The 17034-nt window shown below is 42.4% G+C and overlaps 1 protein-coding gene across 2 annotated transcripts; it reads left to right on the top strand.

Moving 5' to 3' along the window:
* The first annotated feature begins 751 nt into the window (after positions 1-751).
* Positions 752-16388, top strand: DYRK2 (dual specificity tyrosine phosphorylation regulated kinase 2). 2 transcript variants are annotated; one of them, XM_068935021.1, is made up of 4 exons: positions 752-873; positions 1158-1214; positions 1958-2094; positions 10566-16388. In XM_068935021.1, exons 2-4 carry the CDS (start codon positions 1163-1165, stop codon positions 12165-12167), a joined length of 1791 nt encoding a protein of 596 aa, XP_068791122.1. In that variant the 5' UTR covers positions 752-873; positions 1158-1162; the 3' UTR covers positions 12168-16388. The 2 variants fall into 2 exon arrangements, with proteins under 2 accessions (XP_068791122.1, XP_068791115.1); XM_068935014.1 differs by lacking the exon at positions 752-873 and having other exon boundaries at positions 908-1214.
* The last annotated feature ends 646 nt before the right edge of the window (positions 16389-17034 follow it).

Genomic DNA, 17034 nt, shown 5'->3' on the forward strand with positions numbered 1-17034 from the left:
TTTCAAAAAGGAAAATGTGCATGTTCTGTACACATTTCAAAAAAGGGGTTGAGCTTAGGTAGGCGAGTTCATTTCAACTCTGTCCCAAGCCGAGCAAATGTTCATACATCTATTTTTGGTAGCAATGACGTTCAAACCGACAAATCAAGAATTCAAAGCAGTGCACTCCGTAAAGCACCTTCTATAGTGTGGAAAACACTCCCCCCTCCCCGGTTTCCCTCACCCTAGCTTGAGGCACTTATTTCTCTGGGACATGTCCAAAAGCTCTTTTCCCTCAGTGCCATGTATTTATTTATTTTCAAGTTTCCATCCCATTATATGTTTCAAGTTATTTACCCTTCCTCCTACAACGGCACCTTTGTTCCCCCCCCCCTTCCCGGTTTGACAGAAGTGATCCCTCCGAGTTGCCTCAGGGGGGCCGGACCTGGGGCCTGTGCCCGCCGCCCCACAGGGCCCGGCGCGGGGCGCTTCAGGCCGCCAAGATGGCCGTTATGAGCCCGGCGGGTGACCAACGGTCGGGCAGGCGCGCGGGGCCGGCGGCCACCCGGCCAGGCCGCCCAGCCGCCGCCTCCCCTCGCGCCCAGGGCGCGGCGCGGCACGAGGCGGCCGCGCGGCCCGGGGCGCGCGGCAGGCGGCCGTTGGGCGGGCGGCGCCGGCCGGGCTCGCCGAGTGAAAGTGCCGGTGCGCGGCCGCCGCCGCCGCCGCGTGCGGAGGGCAGGGAGGCGGCGGCGGCGGGGAGGGGACGGAGGGAGGAGGGGCGGGGATTGCCCCTGCGGAGCGCGGCTTGTTCCTATTCCGCCCGGGCGAGGAGGAGGAGGAGGAGGAGGAGGAGGAGGGCCCTGCCCGGCCGCCCGCTGCTGCCCCCTCCTCCGCGTGAGGGGACCGGGGCGACCGAGGCGGCGGAGGGGGAGGAGGGCGGGGAGGTGATGTGCTTGGGCCGGGGGCTGCGGCTGCGGCGGACGGCGGCGGCGGCGGGAGGAGACGGCGGAGCGTTGGAGGGTCTGTCCGGCGGGCCCGGGGCCAGGGGGATGCGCCGCAGGACATGCCTGGGTCTGGGTGTAGCTGATTGGAGAAGAAAGGCAGCGGCCGAGCGGCGAGGCCGAGGAGCGGCGGAGGAGAGCCACCCTGACATGCATTTTCCTCTCCCTCCTCTCCAGCGGCCATGTTAACCAGGAAACCCTCTGCGAGCGCCGCCGGTGCTGCCTACCCAGGCGGTAAGCAGAGCGGCAGGGCGCTGCGCGGAGGAGCGCGCACGGCTCCGCGCCGGGGGACGGGGACGGGGGGGCTGGCTGCCGCCGCGGCCTGGCAGCTGCCGCCGCCCCGGGGCTGTTCCCGCTTAAACAATGAGCGCTCCCCCCTCCCCCCCCCCGCCCGCCCGGCTGGGGAGCGGCCCCCCGGGCGCCGCGGCGGGGGGCCGGGGGACAGCCGGCCCTTTCGGCTCGGCCGTGCGGGGGTTGTGCAGGGCGGTGAGTTCGCCTAAGGGAAGGAAAAAGGTTGGGGCGGGGGGGGTGGTTCTTAAAAAAAGAAAAAAAAAAAAAAAAAAGAGGGAAAATCGTGAATTGCTGCGTCTGCCGGAGAGGCGGCGGGCCGCACGGGCAGGGCAGAGGCGGCTCTGCCCGCCGGGGACTCGTGAACTCTTGGCGGGGACGTCCCCCTCGGCGCTGCCGGGGACGCGGCGGCGGAGCGATTCTCCTGGGGCAGACGGGGGGGGGGGGTGTCCAGCCCCGGCGCCTGTGCCGGGCAAATCCAGCTCGTTTTCCCAACTGACGTGCCTAACGGCCGCGGGTTAATCCGGGATGGAGGGTTTAACTTGGCTGGCAGCCGCCCGCCCGATTAGCCAGCTCCGTGCGCGCCGCTGCCCGGCTTTGCGTGGCTCCTGTCTCTGCCCCCTCGCCAGACGGGGCGGCGGGGCCGGGGCCGGGCCGACCCTCCGCGCTCACCCCTCTGCTCTCCGCAGGCAGGGCCGGGGACAGCGGCCGCCCGCTGCAGTCTTCCCCGGGCACCGGAGCCGGGATCTCCCGGGCAGGAGCTGGGACCGGCCCGCCGTCACCCCTCGCATTGCCGCCGCTCAGGGCCAGCAACCCCTCCCACACGGTGAGCCCGGGCACGGGGCCGGGTGGAGGCGGGGGGGGGGGGGGGGGGGGGACACAGGACGGCGCTCCGGCTGGCGCGGAGCCGGCCGCCCCCCGCGCCGCCAGCGGCCACGGCTCTGCCCCGGCGCAGCGGGGAGGGGCGGGCGGCGGCAGCGCCGGGACGGACGGGACGCGCCCGGCGGGGCTCCTCGTGTCTGCAGAGTGCTTTTAATTTTGCAAACTCCGGTTGATTGTGCGTGGCTGTTGTGAGGCGGGGGGAGGGGGGCGGGGACTGCGCCGAGATGCAGCTTTCTTACCCGCCCCGGTCCGATTTTATGTCTCATTTTTAGTGACAAATTAGATCTTCCGTACTTGCATGGAGGAGCTGTTCTGGTAAATGCATTTTTGAGATGACGTTGTTTTGGCAATGAGGTTAGTCACTGTGATTAAAGGGGTGTGTGAACTCTGGTGAGAAATGAAGGCTGCTCTTTCCCTGTTTGTCTGATTAGCTCAGGCCCATGGCTGTCTTCCCTGGAAACAGCTATCACTGTACTCAGGGACAATGATTGGATGAATCCGACTTTATTGCTGCAGTGGAGTTTACCTAAAGAAATAAGCAGCACTAATGGCATGAAAAGGATCTTATTTTCCTGTCCTGTCCTATCTCACATTATCTCCCACTCCTAGTTAATCTAGTAGGAATGAAACTTCCCAAGTATGCCACTATATATGGATGAGAAAGGGTATCTCTGTCCTGAAGGCATGACAGGGTAGAGAGATGGGTCTATATGCTGTCATGTTAACATTAAATATCTGAAATTTTTATTGCATACATTTCCTTTTAAATTATGAAAGATTTCATACTGGCCCTGAAAGGCATCGATGGCATGCTTTTCTTAGAATTAATGAGTTCTTCATGGATGCTCACTTACTATCTTGGTAAACATATGGCAGAGCTTTAAATTGTAATGTGATTATGGGCTAGTGGAAGGTGAAACTATGCATTTAGATATTAGTGTTTCAGTGACTTTCTATGTAGCTTCAGGGGTAAAAGTATCTTATTCAAATCCATTTATAGAAAGAATTGGCTTAAATTAAAAAAAGAAGTCAGAGTATACGTAGAATGTTTTCAGAAGGAACAGCGAATATTCTGCAAATTCAAGGTGCATCTGCACGCTCAGTGTCATCATCACTATGTATTTGTGTAGTTATGGTATATATCTATTTATGTAGCTGTGGTATATATCTGTATTATTCATTAATGCCAAAGGCTGAATTTGTCATATTTGCGTATCGGTTAAGTGTTGGTTGATTTTAGAAAAGGGAAGGCAGTTTAATTTTTCTTTAAAAACGGAAAATAGGCATGATACAAACAGCTTGGGCACTCATCATGAAACTGCCTGCACATGCAGATGGGCCCACCAGTAACAGAGCCCAGACTTGATTCAGGTTTTGTGAAAGTGGTCCAGCTGTATGTGTGGGGCTACTTACTAATTTTGAAAGTACAGAACCTTGATATTTTTATACATCCATGTGTGTGTATATATATTTATATCTAATGTGTACATGTGTGTATTGATGTACATATATATAGAGACAAAATTTTTATGAAAGCACATAAGGATGATCAAGCATTATATTGCTGTGTTTCAAGTATTTTGTGTATATTTTTATGTATATATATTTTTAAGCATGTGTATGTATAATATACATATATAGAGATAATATATTTATGAAAGCACACAAGGGTTATGAAGCATTATACTGCTCTATTTCAAGTCCCTCTATATTCTAGTTGTTACAAACTCTGCCTTTCCTTTGTGATGCAGATTCTGTTATACAATATTTATTTAGCCTTGAGTACAATTACAGAAATACCTCAGACTGCCTCTCTGATTTTTGTAAGTTAATATGTTGTGGTTGGCTAACGTAAGTTTTTGTGGTAAGGATCAGATGTGACATCAGAATGGTGGATTTTAACCTTAAAAAGATTGTTTATGTCTGTTATGTGATCATTCTGTGAACTTGAGGCATAGTGACCTCAGCTGACACTCACTGATTGAAAGCACTAGTTTTACATCCCGTAGTTTTACATTTCTTCTGATCAGGACTGTTTAAAATGGAACATTTCAGTTTTCTTGAATCATTGTCCTTCTTTGTATTCATTTACTTATTGTTTCCATCACTGTTGTATCTATATGACCTCTATAATAGCTAAAAATGAAAACAGTCTTTCTCTTTTGTCTTTCAAACTTGCAGAAGGTATAATGTGCTTAACCAATAGAGCTTTCCTGTGGCTAACTGTACGGTGTGTGCATTGCATATACATGAACTGGGAAGAGAGAGTGAAGTTGAAGAGAGTTTTGTATTAAGGTAGAGAGTTTTTCTTTTAATTCCGATAGAGAAGAAAACCACTGTTTTATTTCTTGCAGAGTGAGTTACGTCATCTAGCCTCTACTCTAGTGAAACGGCTGTCTCCTACTTTCCAGTGAAGTTTCATTGTTTGGTGGAATATAGTAGCATTGGGAGAATGGGAGAGATGCTCTCTTACACAGGCTTCATATAACACGGCAGAGGTTTTGGCTGCAGGCTCTGCAGTCACAGCAACCTTTGTTGCTAAGCAGGCTGTTGTATATTGTACCACGGAAAGGTTTTGTTTATTTTTAAAAATCTGTGGCTTCATCCAGTCTTTCTTTTTTGTCCATTTCCATCCCTGACTTTATCTTTTTGGATGCTCATGATGGAAAACATGAACTCATTTCCGAACCCTTGTCCTCCTCATTTTCCTCTCTGAAATGATTGCTTTTTCTTCTGAAGCCTCAAGTTTTGCCTTAATGAACGGAACCTTTTTCTACTCGCTCTCCCTTGTTTCATCTTTGTTCCTTCTTGCCATGTTGCTGCAGAGATTATCTTGCTCGCCTGCTGCTCTGGTCATGTAAATCCCCACCCATCTGTGAATCCCTCTCCCAGACTCTTTCTTGTCTCTGTCTTCTGCCCACCTCCATCTCCGCTCTTGCTTAGTTGGCATGTATCCCTGCACTCAGCAGTCTTCCTGTTTCTTCTGCAATAAAACAGTTGCAATCTTTTTCTCCTCCTGCCTATGACTGTAGCAACATCCCTTTTACAGTGCGTGATTCAGTGCACTCCTTCAAGCCCTTTTAGGGCTTGAAAATTTCCCTACACAGGTCTATGTTCTCTTGCCACTAGGTGTGAGTGTCTACCCATATGCTTTTGCATCAGTCATTCAGTCTTAATCTTAAAATGAAATAATTTTAAAACATTAACTTGCATTATAATAGAACAGAGACTCCTAGACTTTGTCACCGGAAGATCTAGTGGGTCACATGCTACAAGTTTTTACTGTGTGCAGCTACTTTAAAGCAGCTAAAAACAAAGAAAATATCTTCCTACTGTGGTGTTTTCACATTGTAATTGTTGCCATAAAAATGCTATGACACAAGTGGAAATAGCTATACTGTTGTGACCTGGGCCTAGGCTTTTTTGGATGTTTCCTTTTTTATTACCTAAAAATTTTGTATAGGGGGAATATAAAGCTAGTCAATATTTCTCAAGGTTTCTGGAATATGGAGCTCCAACTGTTGGAGTAACAGTGTTATGGGAGCTGTAGTACATCTGGACACGTCTCTCATATATGTGCACATCAGCTTCCTCAGCTGGATTTGGTGTGCATTGACAGTGCTCTTTGATTTCAGCGTGTGTAATAGATGCAGGGTGTCCCAGAAGTATTGAAACTCACTGCACATGCACGACATAATCCTGATAGCAGCAGAAATATTTGAGAAACTGTATCACTACTGATACACGGTTCTGTCTCTGAAAATATTTGCAATATAAAGTCAAAGATAACTTTTCAAAAATAAACTTAATGTACACCAGGTATGCCAGCAGCAAAAAATCCAAATGATGTGTTTTTTCTGCATCTCTTGTTGAGCACAAGCTCTTTAGGGCAAGGACTTAGTCTTTTTAGGTGTGTAAAACCCATACTAATAATAAAACCATCACGATAATCCTGCATTATTGTTATTGTGCTAATTAGCAGCTATTTTTAGTGCTGAACACAGGAATGCTGCTGAGTTCATTTATCAAGGAAAAAAGGCCTTTTGTACATATGCTCAGGCTGTAGTCAACAAAATAAGCAATGAAGCATGCTACACCTGATACTGTATGCCTCTAGCGTGTTAGACACCGCAGGGCTGAAATTGGCATACCCAGAAATATTCTAAAGAAAGGATATATGGTGTAAGGTTTTTCTTTTTTTTTTTGGGGGGGGGTAATTAAGTTACTGTTTTGGCACAATATTTCTCCTCATCTATGAGAAGTAAGACCGGATAAAGACATCTTATTCCTTCCTGTGTGCTATTTAAACAGTCCATCTTTGTCATTCCTTTATTATTAGGATTCATTTTATAAATAATTTTAGATTCTGGCTGACAGCAAAATCTGTTTTCTAGGGTTTTGCTCAAAATAAAATAATAAACTGTAACTGGAGCTCATCCCTGTCTTGGATAGTTGTGTTGGGTGCTAGCATCATGCGAGCTTTTACAGCAAAGATGGAGCGTAGAACAACTACATCATGTTTTACTGCTTTTGGGAAATACAGTTGAGAACAGGTATATGCTTTTGTGGTTATGAATCCTATAGTCGTGGGCCTTGAAATAGATCTCCATATTAGCTGGGGTTATCTCTACATGTGAAATGGATTGTCAATCAGTTTACTTTCTTTTTAGCAGGATGGACTCAATTTTATGCTACTGCTATGCTGCGGCAACTCTGTAGTCTAAGTATAGTAAGTTACTGTTCTACCTCTGTCCCTAAACATATTTGTGAAAAAAAATCCTTTTATTTTGGGTTATTTTTTTCCCTGGTGTCTCTAATTTAAAGTATAGGTGAATGTTTTTGGCGTAACCATCTACTTACATAAACTGAGCAAGCAAAAGTTCAAGCAAAATCATAGCAGCCATTTTGAAGTTATGAAAGACTACAGAGAGAGAAAAAAATGCTGTAACACTTGCTGTTTTATAATTGATGTTGCCAGATGATTCAAGAAGGTTTGAGTTCAAGCTTATCTGGTATTTCAGTATGTTTTAGTGAGCCATGTGTGCTTCAGTAAGTTTTTGCAGATGTGTGCTATAAAGATATGTAAATCTCAGAAGGTGTAAATGAGCATAAGTGCGTGCATGTTGTTAGCTGTGTAGGTCTTCAGTTCTGGAGTTTACAGGCCCATCTGCAGAAGCCCCAGGGAGATGGTTTATAAACCTCTCTAGGGCTTATGGTTTCAGATGAAAGGCTGATGGAGCTTGTGCGTACTATAAACAGTTTGGTACTGGACTAGGAAGGCTACAGACCTTTGTAGCTTCCCAGGTCCATTAGCTGTGGTGCAGGGAAACCACAAATGCCCCTGGTGAAGCTTGTGAAGTTTGTAAGCAGTGCAAGCCTGGACTTGATGGCAATCTCAGACGCCCAGTACTCAGAAGTAGATAGGCGCAGCAATGGGCTGGTGAGAATCCAAATCTCTGCTCATCCCAAATGGAAATAGGAGAGGTTGTGATTCTTGTGCAGGCGGTACCCTGAGAGGGGGAAACTTCATTTTTCATATTCACTTTCTGGTTGTGATGTGTCTACTACATCTGAAACTCTGTTGGAGTTTTCAGAGGAAGAGTGAGCTCTCTTCTCCTCTGCTGCTCTTGGAATAGGGCCTGTGCTAATTTGGTGTCTTTTCTCCCACAAAGGAATCTAGTGCTACTGTCTGCATCTGCATTTGCATTCCTAAGCAGCAGCTGACTGAACCGGTCACTGGCAAAACCCAGTCACTTTGGATTTGGGTGAAGCTGGAATAGTGCTGATGACTTCATTGTGCTGCTTGCGTGGTGGTGGGGGGAACACCGTGAGCAGCAAGAGAAACAGGGAGGCTGCCTGAAGGTACAGGAAGCAGAGCTACATTGTTTAGGTTTTGGACATTTGTTTGCAAACTTGTTCTTAGGAAAAATAAATCTTTAGTCCCTCTTAAGAGTGGATAAATGTGGTTTTTTTTTGAAGCCCTGATACAATGCAAATAACTGAGGTTTGAAGAATTCCCTAGTGCATCTATTGAAGCATTCACTACTTAGAAAGGGCAGAAAATAGTTTACTCTGAAAACAGGTGACTCAAGTGAAAAAATAAAATTAATTCAAGTTTTAAATTGTGGCAATTATAACTTGGGTTAAGAAATTCTGAAAGATGTTTTTTTCCCTTGTGCTCTTGCTTCCTCACTGCCTTATGTTGGTATTGTCTAATCCCAGTTTCTGCAGGTGTGTTCTGCTTTGTTGTTGAACCAATGCTGCAGAATAAACCTTCGTTCCTGGAATTTGCCGACTTGAGTGCTTGCAGTCTTTACAGTTACTCTGCTGCTTCGTTGTGTGTTTCTCACTTACGCAGTTTTGCAATTCTGCATATGCTGAGCCTTCCAACACATCTTACTAACTAGATCATTTCTTCTGAGATGAGTCCTGTGGCAGCTCTTGGGACCAAGTTCTCTTTTGTTCAGTAAAGGAATGCTGCAAGTAGAGGATCAGAGCAACCTTCAGGAAACTGCTGCAGCAGTGCACTTCAAATTTGACCTGAAGGAATTCCTTGTAGGCATGATAGGCTCGTTAAGCCCCCTTGATGATTTAATTCCTGGTGCTTTTGAGATATCAAACCAGCAACACAAATTAGTGTCAATATCCTATATATCTTCACTGTGCTTAAATGTTACAAGCCCTTTTGCTCTGAATTAACAGTGTGTAGAAGCCCTTTTTATGAGATCGAGCAAATTTGATAGCATGAGCCCAAATTGCTCTGCAAATAAACATATGCAGTCAAACTACGATGATGAAATAAAATGGACCAGTTATTCAACCTGAGTCAAAATGGAATCAGAAGAGCAGTGAACTCAGCAGAGATAATATGTGACAGCTCTGGTTCTTACGTTGTGTAAGCTACAAGTTTCAAAATACTATTCAAAGCTAAAGCTGGTGTCCAACTGGCTGTTCCTTGGGAACAAGTTACTGAATTTAGAAAAACATTATTTTTGCTGTATCAGAGTGATACCTTAATAGAAGCATAAAGTATGCTAGAGTCTGCATTGCATGTGCTGACTTTCTCATTAGGAAGCGCTTCTACAGTTGCAGCACAGAGTTCATTGCCTGATATCAGAGCCCATGACTGTCATTTCCTGACTTCATTTCAGTAAATTTTAGTGAACAATGAGTATATTTTCTTTAGACACACAGAGAAAATAAGGTTCAGATTAAAAGTAGTCTCCATGCTGGCTTCATCATCTATCTGACAATATCAGTGAACTTTTGGTTAGTAATTTGGCATAAATATTAAGGCTGGTGAATCAGGTGGAGAGACAGCAGGGGAAGTCTTCCCACGTTTGTATAAAACCAGGCAGAAAAGACAATTATTATCCTCTACTTTAGAGCAAATGAGGAATTCTAAAGATAACCATTTTAGTGGCAGGTATGTGTTGGTAAATTTCTTGTTTCTCCTTAAAAATAACAAGTTTTGTGGAATAGTTGTTTTTGCACTCCAGTACTTTCAGTGTTTCATTGATTGAAAATGCTGAATGCTTCTGTCTATTCCCTTGTGAAAACTGCCAAGAACAAACATGATTTCTAAAATAAACTAATCCTTTTCCCTCGCTTAAAATGAAGTTGTTTGTATGGTCTTCAAGGCAGAGATTTTCTTTTCTGTCAAGTCTGTATCAGGCCCCAAATCTAATCTTGGTAAAAGTTGTTATAAGACTGCTTTGGCAAAGTGCTAAAGGATATACTTGTGTTTCATTGATGTGAATACTTTGCTGTATAGTGACCATCTCAATAGCAAGCAGCAAATGGCATCTCTTGAGCTTAAGAAACGTCCAGGTTCTTTTTCTCTTTGTACATATCATAGCACTTTCCTTGTGCCTTGAAATTGTATATGGCAGTTCTGATGTACAGCAAATTTTGGAACTAGTTAAAACCTTGATTTCTAGGAACAGGTGACTAGGAGAGCTTTAGCTGTAAAAGTTCTTCGGGCATTATGTATAGCTCTCACGCCTAAGTAGAGCTGCTACTTTATTCAGTAAAGTCGACTTTAATATCCTTCCAGCTTACTTCTTGATGTAAGGGACTGTTGCCTTGCAGATTCCTTGGAGAACTTGTTAGCTTATGATAGTAGCAAATCTGTGATTGTCTTGTTGTGAATATTTTACTCAGAGAGTCGTGAAAGTGGCATTTGAAATACAAGGATCTTAAAAATATAATGACAGCTAGCAATATCATAGTATATTTGCTGCATTTTTAAAATTAGTTCTCTATTTTTTAAAATTAGCTGTAGGCAACTGACTTCTAAGAAAATGTTTAGTTTTTGAGGCGGTTTAGGTAGGATGGTGGGTTGCAAAATGCATGATGTAATGTAGAGTTCATGCCCTTCTTGTTAACTGGAAATGTGTTTATTTTCAATTTTAGATCGGAGGCAATAAGCACACAATGAATGAGCACCTCCATGTTGGTAGCCACGGACAAATCCAGGTTCAACAGCTGTTCGAAGATAATAGTAACAAAAGGACAGTTCTGACAACGCAGCCAAATGGACTTACAACACTTGGCAAATCTGGATTGCCGGTGGTTCAAGACAGACAGTCGGAGAGTTCTCACAGACGACAAGGGAGCTCCAGCTCTTTAAAATCTACAGATGGAACGGGGAAAGTGAAAGCCTCTGTTATGACACCAGAGCAGGCAATGAAGCAATACATGCAAAAATTAACAGCTTTCGAGCATCATGAAATTTTCGGCTACCCTGAAATATACTTTTTGGGTCCAAATGCAAAGAAGCGGCAAGGTGTGGTTGGTGGTCCAAACAATTGCGGGTATGATGATGACCAGGGGTCTTACGTGCAAGTACCCCACGATCATATTGCATACAGGTATGAAGTCCTGAAAGTTATAGGGAAAGGAAGCTTTGGGCAGGTGGTGAAGGCCTACGATCACAAGATGCATCAGCATGTGGCACTAAAAATGGTGAGGAATGAAAAACGTTTCCACCGCCAAGCTGCGGAAGAAATTAGGATCCTGGAGCATCTCCGGAAACAAGATAAGGATAACAACATGAATGTTATTCACATGTTGGAAAACTTCACATTCCGCAACCATATCTGCATGACATTTGAATTGCTGAGCATGAACCTCTATGAATTAATAAAGAAAAACAAGTTTCAGGGCTTCAGCCTGCCTTTGGTCCGCAAGTTTGCCCACTCAATTTTGCAGTGCTTGGATGCTTTGCACAAAAATAGAATCATTCACTGTGACCTTAAACCAGAGAACATTCTGTTGAAGCAACAGGGTAGAAGTGGTATTAAAGTGATTGATTTTGGCTCAAGTTGTTATGAGCATCAGCGTGTCTACACTTACATTCAGTCACGTTTTTACCGTGCGCCTGAAGTCATCCTTGGTGCTCGTTATGGAATGCCCATAGATATGTGGAGCTTGGGCTGTATTCTAGCAGAGCTTCTCACTGGTTATCCACTTTTACCTGGAGAAGATGAAGGAGACCAGCTGGCTTGTATGATTGAGCTATTGGGCATGCCTTCTCCAAAACTCCTAGATTCATCCAAGCGAGCCAAAAACTTTGTGAGCTCTAAGGGTTATCCCCGCTATTGCAGCATCACAACCTTGTCTGACGGTTCTGTAATACTCAATGGTGGACGCTCTCGAAGGGGAAAATTACGTGGCCCACCAGAGAGCAGAGAATGGGGTAATGCATTAAAGGGATGTGATGATCCCCTGTTCCTTGACTTCTTAAAACAGTGTTTAGAATGGGATCCTGCTATCCGCATGACACCTAGCCAGGCTTTGCGTCACCCCTGGCTAAGGAGACGGTTGCCAAAGCCTCCAACTGGGGAGAAGGCCTCGGCAAAGAGAATAACAGAGAGCACTGGTGCTATAACGTCGATTTCCAAGTTACCTCCGACTTCAAGCTCAGCTTCAAAACTGAGGACTAATTTGGCACAGATGACAGATGCCAATGGGAATATTCAGCAGAGAACAGTGTTGCCAAAACTCGTTAGCTGAGTTTGAAAAACCCAATGCTGTTAATATGAGAGATACAATGTGGCTGAGCCTTATTTGTATGAAAAAGTAGCTCAGATTTACATTTTTATTTGCTCAATAACTTTATTCATTTGTATCTTTCAGCACTCATTTTAAATGTAAGAAATGTTGATTTTTGTTTTTATAAAAATATGGGGACAATGCTTTAAGTTTTTATACTTATTTTTTAAAATGTTTGTCTTCTATAGTACAACTAGCCTTACTGTAACACAGTGTGACACAGTAATAAACATCAGTGGCAGGCCACTGGTTTCAACATGACTGTCATGCATTACAACGTGGTGTCAAAGGTATTAACCTTTTTCTTCCATGGTTCATATTAGATTTCACTTGGGATAATTTTGTTTAACTCTACCTTCTGGAGTTTACAGATACAGGTCTTGATCCTGCAAACACTCATGCCTGTGCCTAAGTTGACTCCAGAGAGAATACTCAAATAAGTACAGTTAAGACCTGTAAAACTGTTATTTGAAATAGAGCCATAGCATGCAATATTGTCATTTTCTATATAGGAGCCCAGAGAAAGTGGTATCACTTAGTAATGATACAGTCACCTCCTATGGAATGCTTTCTCGATCTGAAAACAATGTTATTGATTAAAATGAGCGTTTAAATATAAATGCAAAAAAGGAAGAACTTACAGGGCTAAAACGATTCTCTTAGCTTTCATGCATGTGGTAGAGTGAAAGGAACAGGCAGTCTGGGAAAGAACGGAGGTGGAAGTATATGTGTTCCTCTAAATATGAAAGTGACAGATGAGTTGTTTTTTAAAGCTGAAGTCACGTAAAAGCAAAATGTTCTGGACTTCGTTTCAGGTTTATAGCAGAAAGCATTCACACTGGGTCTCTCTCTTTTTTTTTTTTTTTTTCCTTCTCCTCTCGTGGTTTCTTTTCTCTCTTAATGTGGAGCTTGGCCTCCCTAAATCACATAGGCAGAAATGCTTGTTCTGTCACTTTAATACTGTAACTTCCAGACTGTTAATGCTACGTGGATTTCACAGACTGTTTATTTCTCCTGAAAATGTCTATCTGATGGATTGTGATTTCTCTGGTATATTTACACTTCAGATCAAATCTGCAGGCGGGGTAAACACTATGTTACTATATTGCTCTTTGTGGAAAAGTACTTCTTGTTAGAGAGCATGACTGAAGATGGAAAGCTCCTCTGTGGAAAGCTTTTCAGTTAGCAGACACTATTCTAGATACTTACTAAGAGAGAAATATCAAAGGAAAGTTAAGTGATTGGCGTTTGAATTAATCTTCAGCATTTGTAGCTGAAAATGACTCTGAAGGAACAGTTAGAGATACATGTAGATTTGTTTGCATGTGTATGTGTGCATATGCTTGGGTTTTCATTTTTAATTTTAACTAGACTCATGGAAGAAAGATGGTCTTTACTAGGGAATAATATCTAGACCTACGTGAGAAGTATTTTCCTGCATTGTAGCGTATTTTCAACAGGAAAAAGTTTGAAATCTGAGATCAGTATTTTATCACATGCAATGACTGTGGTCTACATTGGATGTATAAAAGCATGCGAAAAGGGAATTTTCAACAAAGTGGAGCATAATCTGGAAGGATTTGTGGATGTGAGAACAAGAGAGACTAGAATGGATTGCATAAAACCTCAGTGACTCTGGTATAAACAACATATATGCACAGATTTTAATAATTACTTTTACAAATTACAAAAAATACTTAAAGCATGGTCCCCTGAGAGGCCAAGAAAGTTTCCGGTTAAGTTCTCCTTCATGTTCATTAATATTTACCACTTACAGCTTAATTTTGTTTGTTTGTCTGTGTTTGGTTTGTTTTTAATTTAATGTAAGACTGGGGGAGGGATATAAATAAGAAATGACAGAATTCTCAGGAAACATATCGCTCAACTTCTTGCCAAAAAGTCAACATGTAAAGAAGCTCCAAAAATAATTTCTGAGTAGAGAAAGGTATTTGTTGATTGATAACTGTAAACAATAGAGCATCAATCAACCATTTTTCTTATTCTTTTTAAATATCATTTCCTGCCTCTAGTCAAATTAAATTATTTAGATGTTAAATGTTCACAATTTTGTACAATGTATGTAAGTGCAATATGTAAACATGTATGGAATCATGTTAAAAATGAAATATAGTGATACAGCTAAGAAAAGTGGCTTTTGGACTACAAATGTCCATTAACTGATGGTCGGTAAATTCTAAGTCTGGAAAAGAAATATATTAATTTTCGTATAAAATTAACTGATGAGACTCTCATGACTGTGGGAATACAATACTGTGTATTTTTTTTTGCAGTAACTGGGATTCTTTAGTTCCTTCACCAACTACTTGGCTTTACCACTTATTTTCTCCTTAGCTATTTCTACGAAAGTTAAGAAATAGGAATGCTTATATTAGGGGTGGCAAAAGAATTTTCCCCCTTAATATATTTCAAAGAAAACACTGATACTTATTCCTACTTTTCATGAAAATTTAAGGTGAAAACATTCGTAATGTTCATGGGTCATTAATGGGCTAAAACCACTACATTTTCTTTTTCATGTAACCAGTTCTTAATGCCAATAATGCATTTATGACTGACATTCTTCATAAATGCTACCGGAAACTTTAAGGCCAAAATATAGTGTGCAGAGCTATTTTTTTAACCCAGATACAGTGGAACTTCCTCTATACTCAAAAGAAGCAGCTACATTAAGGTTTTTAAGTGATAGAGCTGCTTTTTATTGTAGCTTATTTATACCTGTAAAAAAGGAGGGAGGGGGGAAAGGATGTTGCCTCTTGCTTTGATGTGATTTTATTATAAGGGCTCTGATAATTAGGCTGATAGAAGTTGGCTTGGAAACAGTGCTTAGTCTCACATGTTACCATTGTCTGGGGATGTCTGAGCTATTTTCAGATTTAGTAATAGCACAGTGTTGTCTTGTCTTTGGTTGCAGTCTCACTTGGCTCAGTTTCTTGCACCACTGGAGTGTTCATTACCACTTAAGTGTATTGGAACAACAGAGTGATGCAAGATGTGTAGATTAACAATAGAGGATTAATTGTGCCCTTGGTGTTAACAATGTGCCTTTTGTTACAAATGCCATGTGGTAGGGCATGCATCTTGGCCTCTTTAACCCTTTGAATATAGGATAGTAAGGATGAAATCTATTTTTAAATGCTATACCTGTCTTAAAACATCCTGTAGATTTTTGAGGCCTTAATAGAAACAATAAGGCAATCACACTTCTGGGTGGAGAGGACGCTCTGTTCTTGCAGTAAGTCTCATTAAGGGGTTAAAGATGGCCCTTCCTCATCGGTTGTACTTTAACATCAAATTGATTTTTTTTGAATAAATTTTTGTTAAGGTGACACTAGACAGAAATCAACTGTATTTGTAAAAATTTACCTCAAACTCTTTAGTTTTATAGTGTGATTTAATCCCAGGGCATTTGGTATGAACCAAAGTGCATTCCTTTTATATGTGCCTGGCTCTTATAAAGGTGGCCAGGGATTTTTACAATTTGGGTGCAAGGCACTTAAGCCACTTTTAACTTGGTGGGTGGTTTGGAGTTATAAATGACTTCGTGGGAATGTTGAAAACACTTTAGACATAAGTAGCATTGGGCAATATTAGAATCTTTAGGAAAAGGTGTGCATTATTTAATGCTCTCCATTTTTTAGTATTTTTCCATCAATAATATTTGTGATAAGTACAAAAATAACTCTTTTTTTTTTTTCTTTTTCCAGTCAACAAAGATTATAATATTGTCCAAGTTAATGCTATGGTAGCATTTAAATAAAACATTTGTGAATTATTGTTTCTAGGGGCTTGTACATCTCTGCTACAAATTGTAATTACTCAGTTCAACTGCTACAATTACGTCTAAGCAGTAGCTTGGGTTTTTATTGGGCAACGACTTAGACACGTGACTGTAATATGCTGCAACTGTGTGTACTGAAAACATGTGAAAAATGATTGAATGTGGACTGTGTATATATGTATGTATAATTTTCTGTGAGATGCTGCTGTTGCCACTTAACATTAAAGATGTTGTAGTGGGTTTTAATCCTAGTGGCCAGTTTTATGATACTGTATGTATTGTACAGCTGATGACAGGAGTTAAGACTGTTCTAGTGAATATTTGTTACATTTTATTGTTGTGGCCAGAGATCATTTCAGAATAAAATTTTATGTCCTACTTTACTTCTCCCCACTGTAGTTTGGGTCTTTTATGATCATAAAGAGCCCTTGGAGTGCTGGCATTTCTTAAATGGGGAGAGGCCTTATCTTAGCAACCTGTCAATGCCAGCATTGCCGTTTCCCCCAAAATGCTTGCTGGTATCTGTATATGGTATTTACACATTGCTGGAGGATAACTTTTCTGTCTCTTGACAGCCTTGATGAATGTTGCCCAAAGGCTGCTTTTGCCCTGAAGTTTCTAAAGTTCTTCTCAGGACTTAGAATGCAATGTTTGTATTTTGTATTTTTCTTTGACTCATACTCCAGAGAAAACCATCCTTAGCAGCAATTTTGCCTGCCTAGGTGTTTTTAAAGGTTTTTTTAGTTGCTTTTTAAAATTTCAAAAATAGCAGTAGGTCTTGTTTTGTAAGAAGTATTTGATTGAGAATGATTCTGTGTGTGCATATATATTTTTTTTTTCAAAACTGCCTATAAAAACCCCAGATCTCTGCACAGATTTGTGACTTTTCCATCCTTGTCAGACATTGTGAAGTCTCAGGATAATTAGAATGTATTGCAGAAAGCTAGTCAGCTAAATTGGGCTAAATTCTGTTGACATACAAATCTAGAGTAATTTCACTGCTTAGTGCAAAACTACCTCACAAGTAAT

Source organism: Struthio camelus, chromosome 1 (genome assembly GCF_040807025.1).
Source record: "Struthio camelus isolate bStrCam1 chromosome 1, bStrCam1.hap1, whole genome shotgun sequence".
In the NCBI taxonomy this organism is placed as follows: domain Eukaryota; kingdom Metazoa; phylum Chordata; class Aves; order Struthioniformes; family Struthionidae; genus Struthio; species Struthio camelus.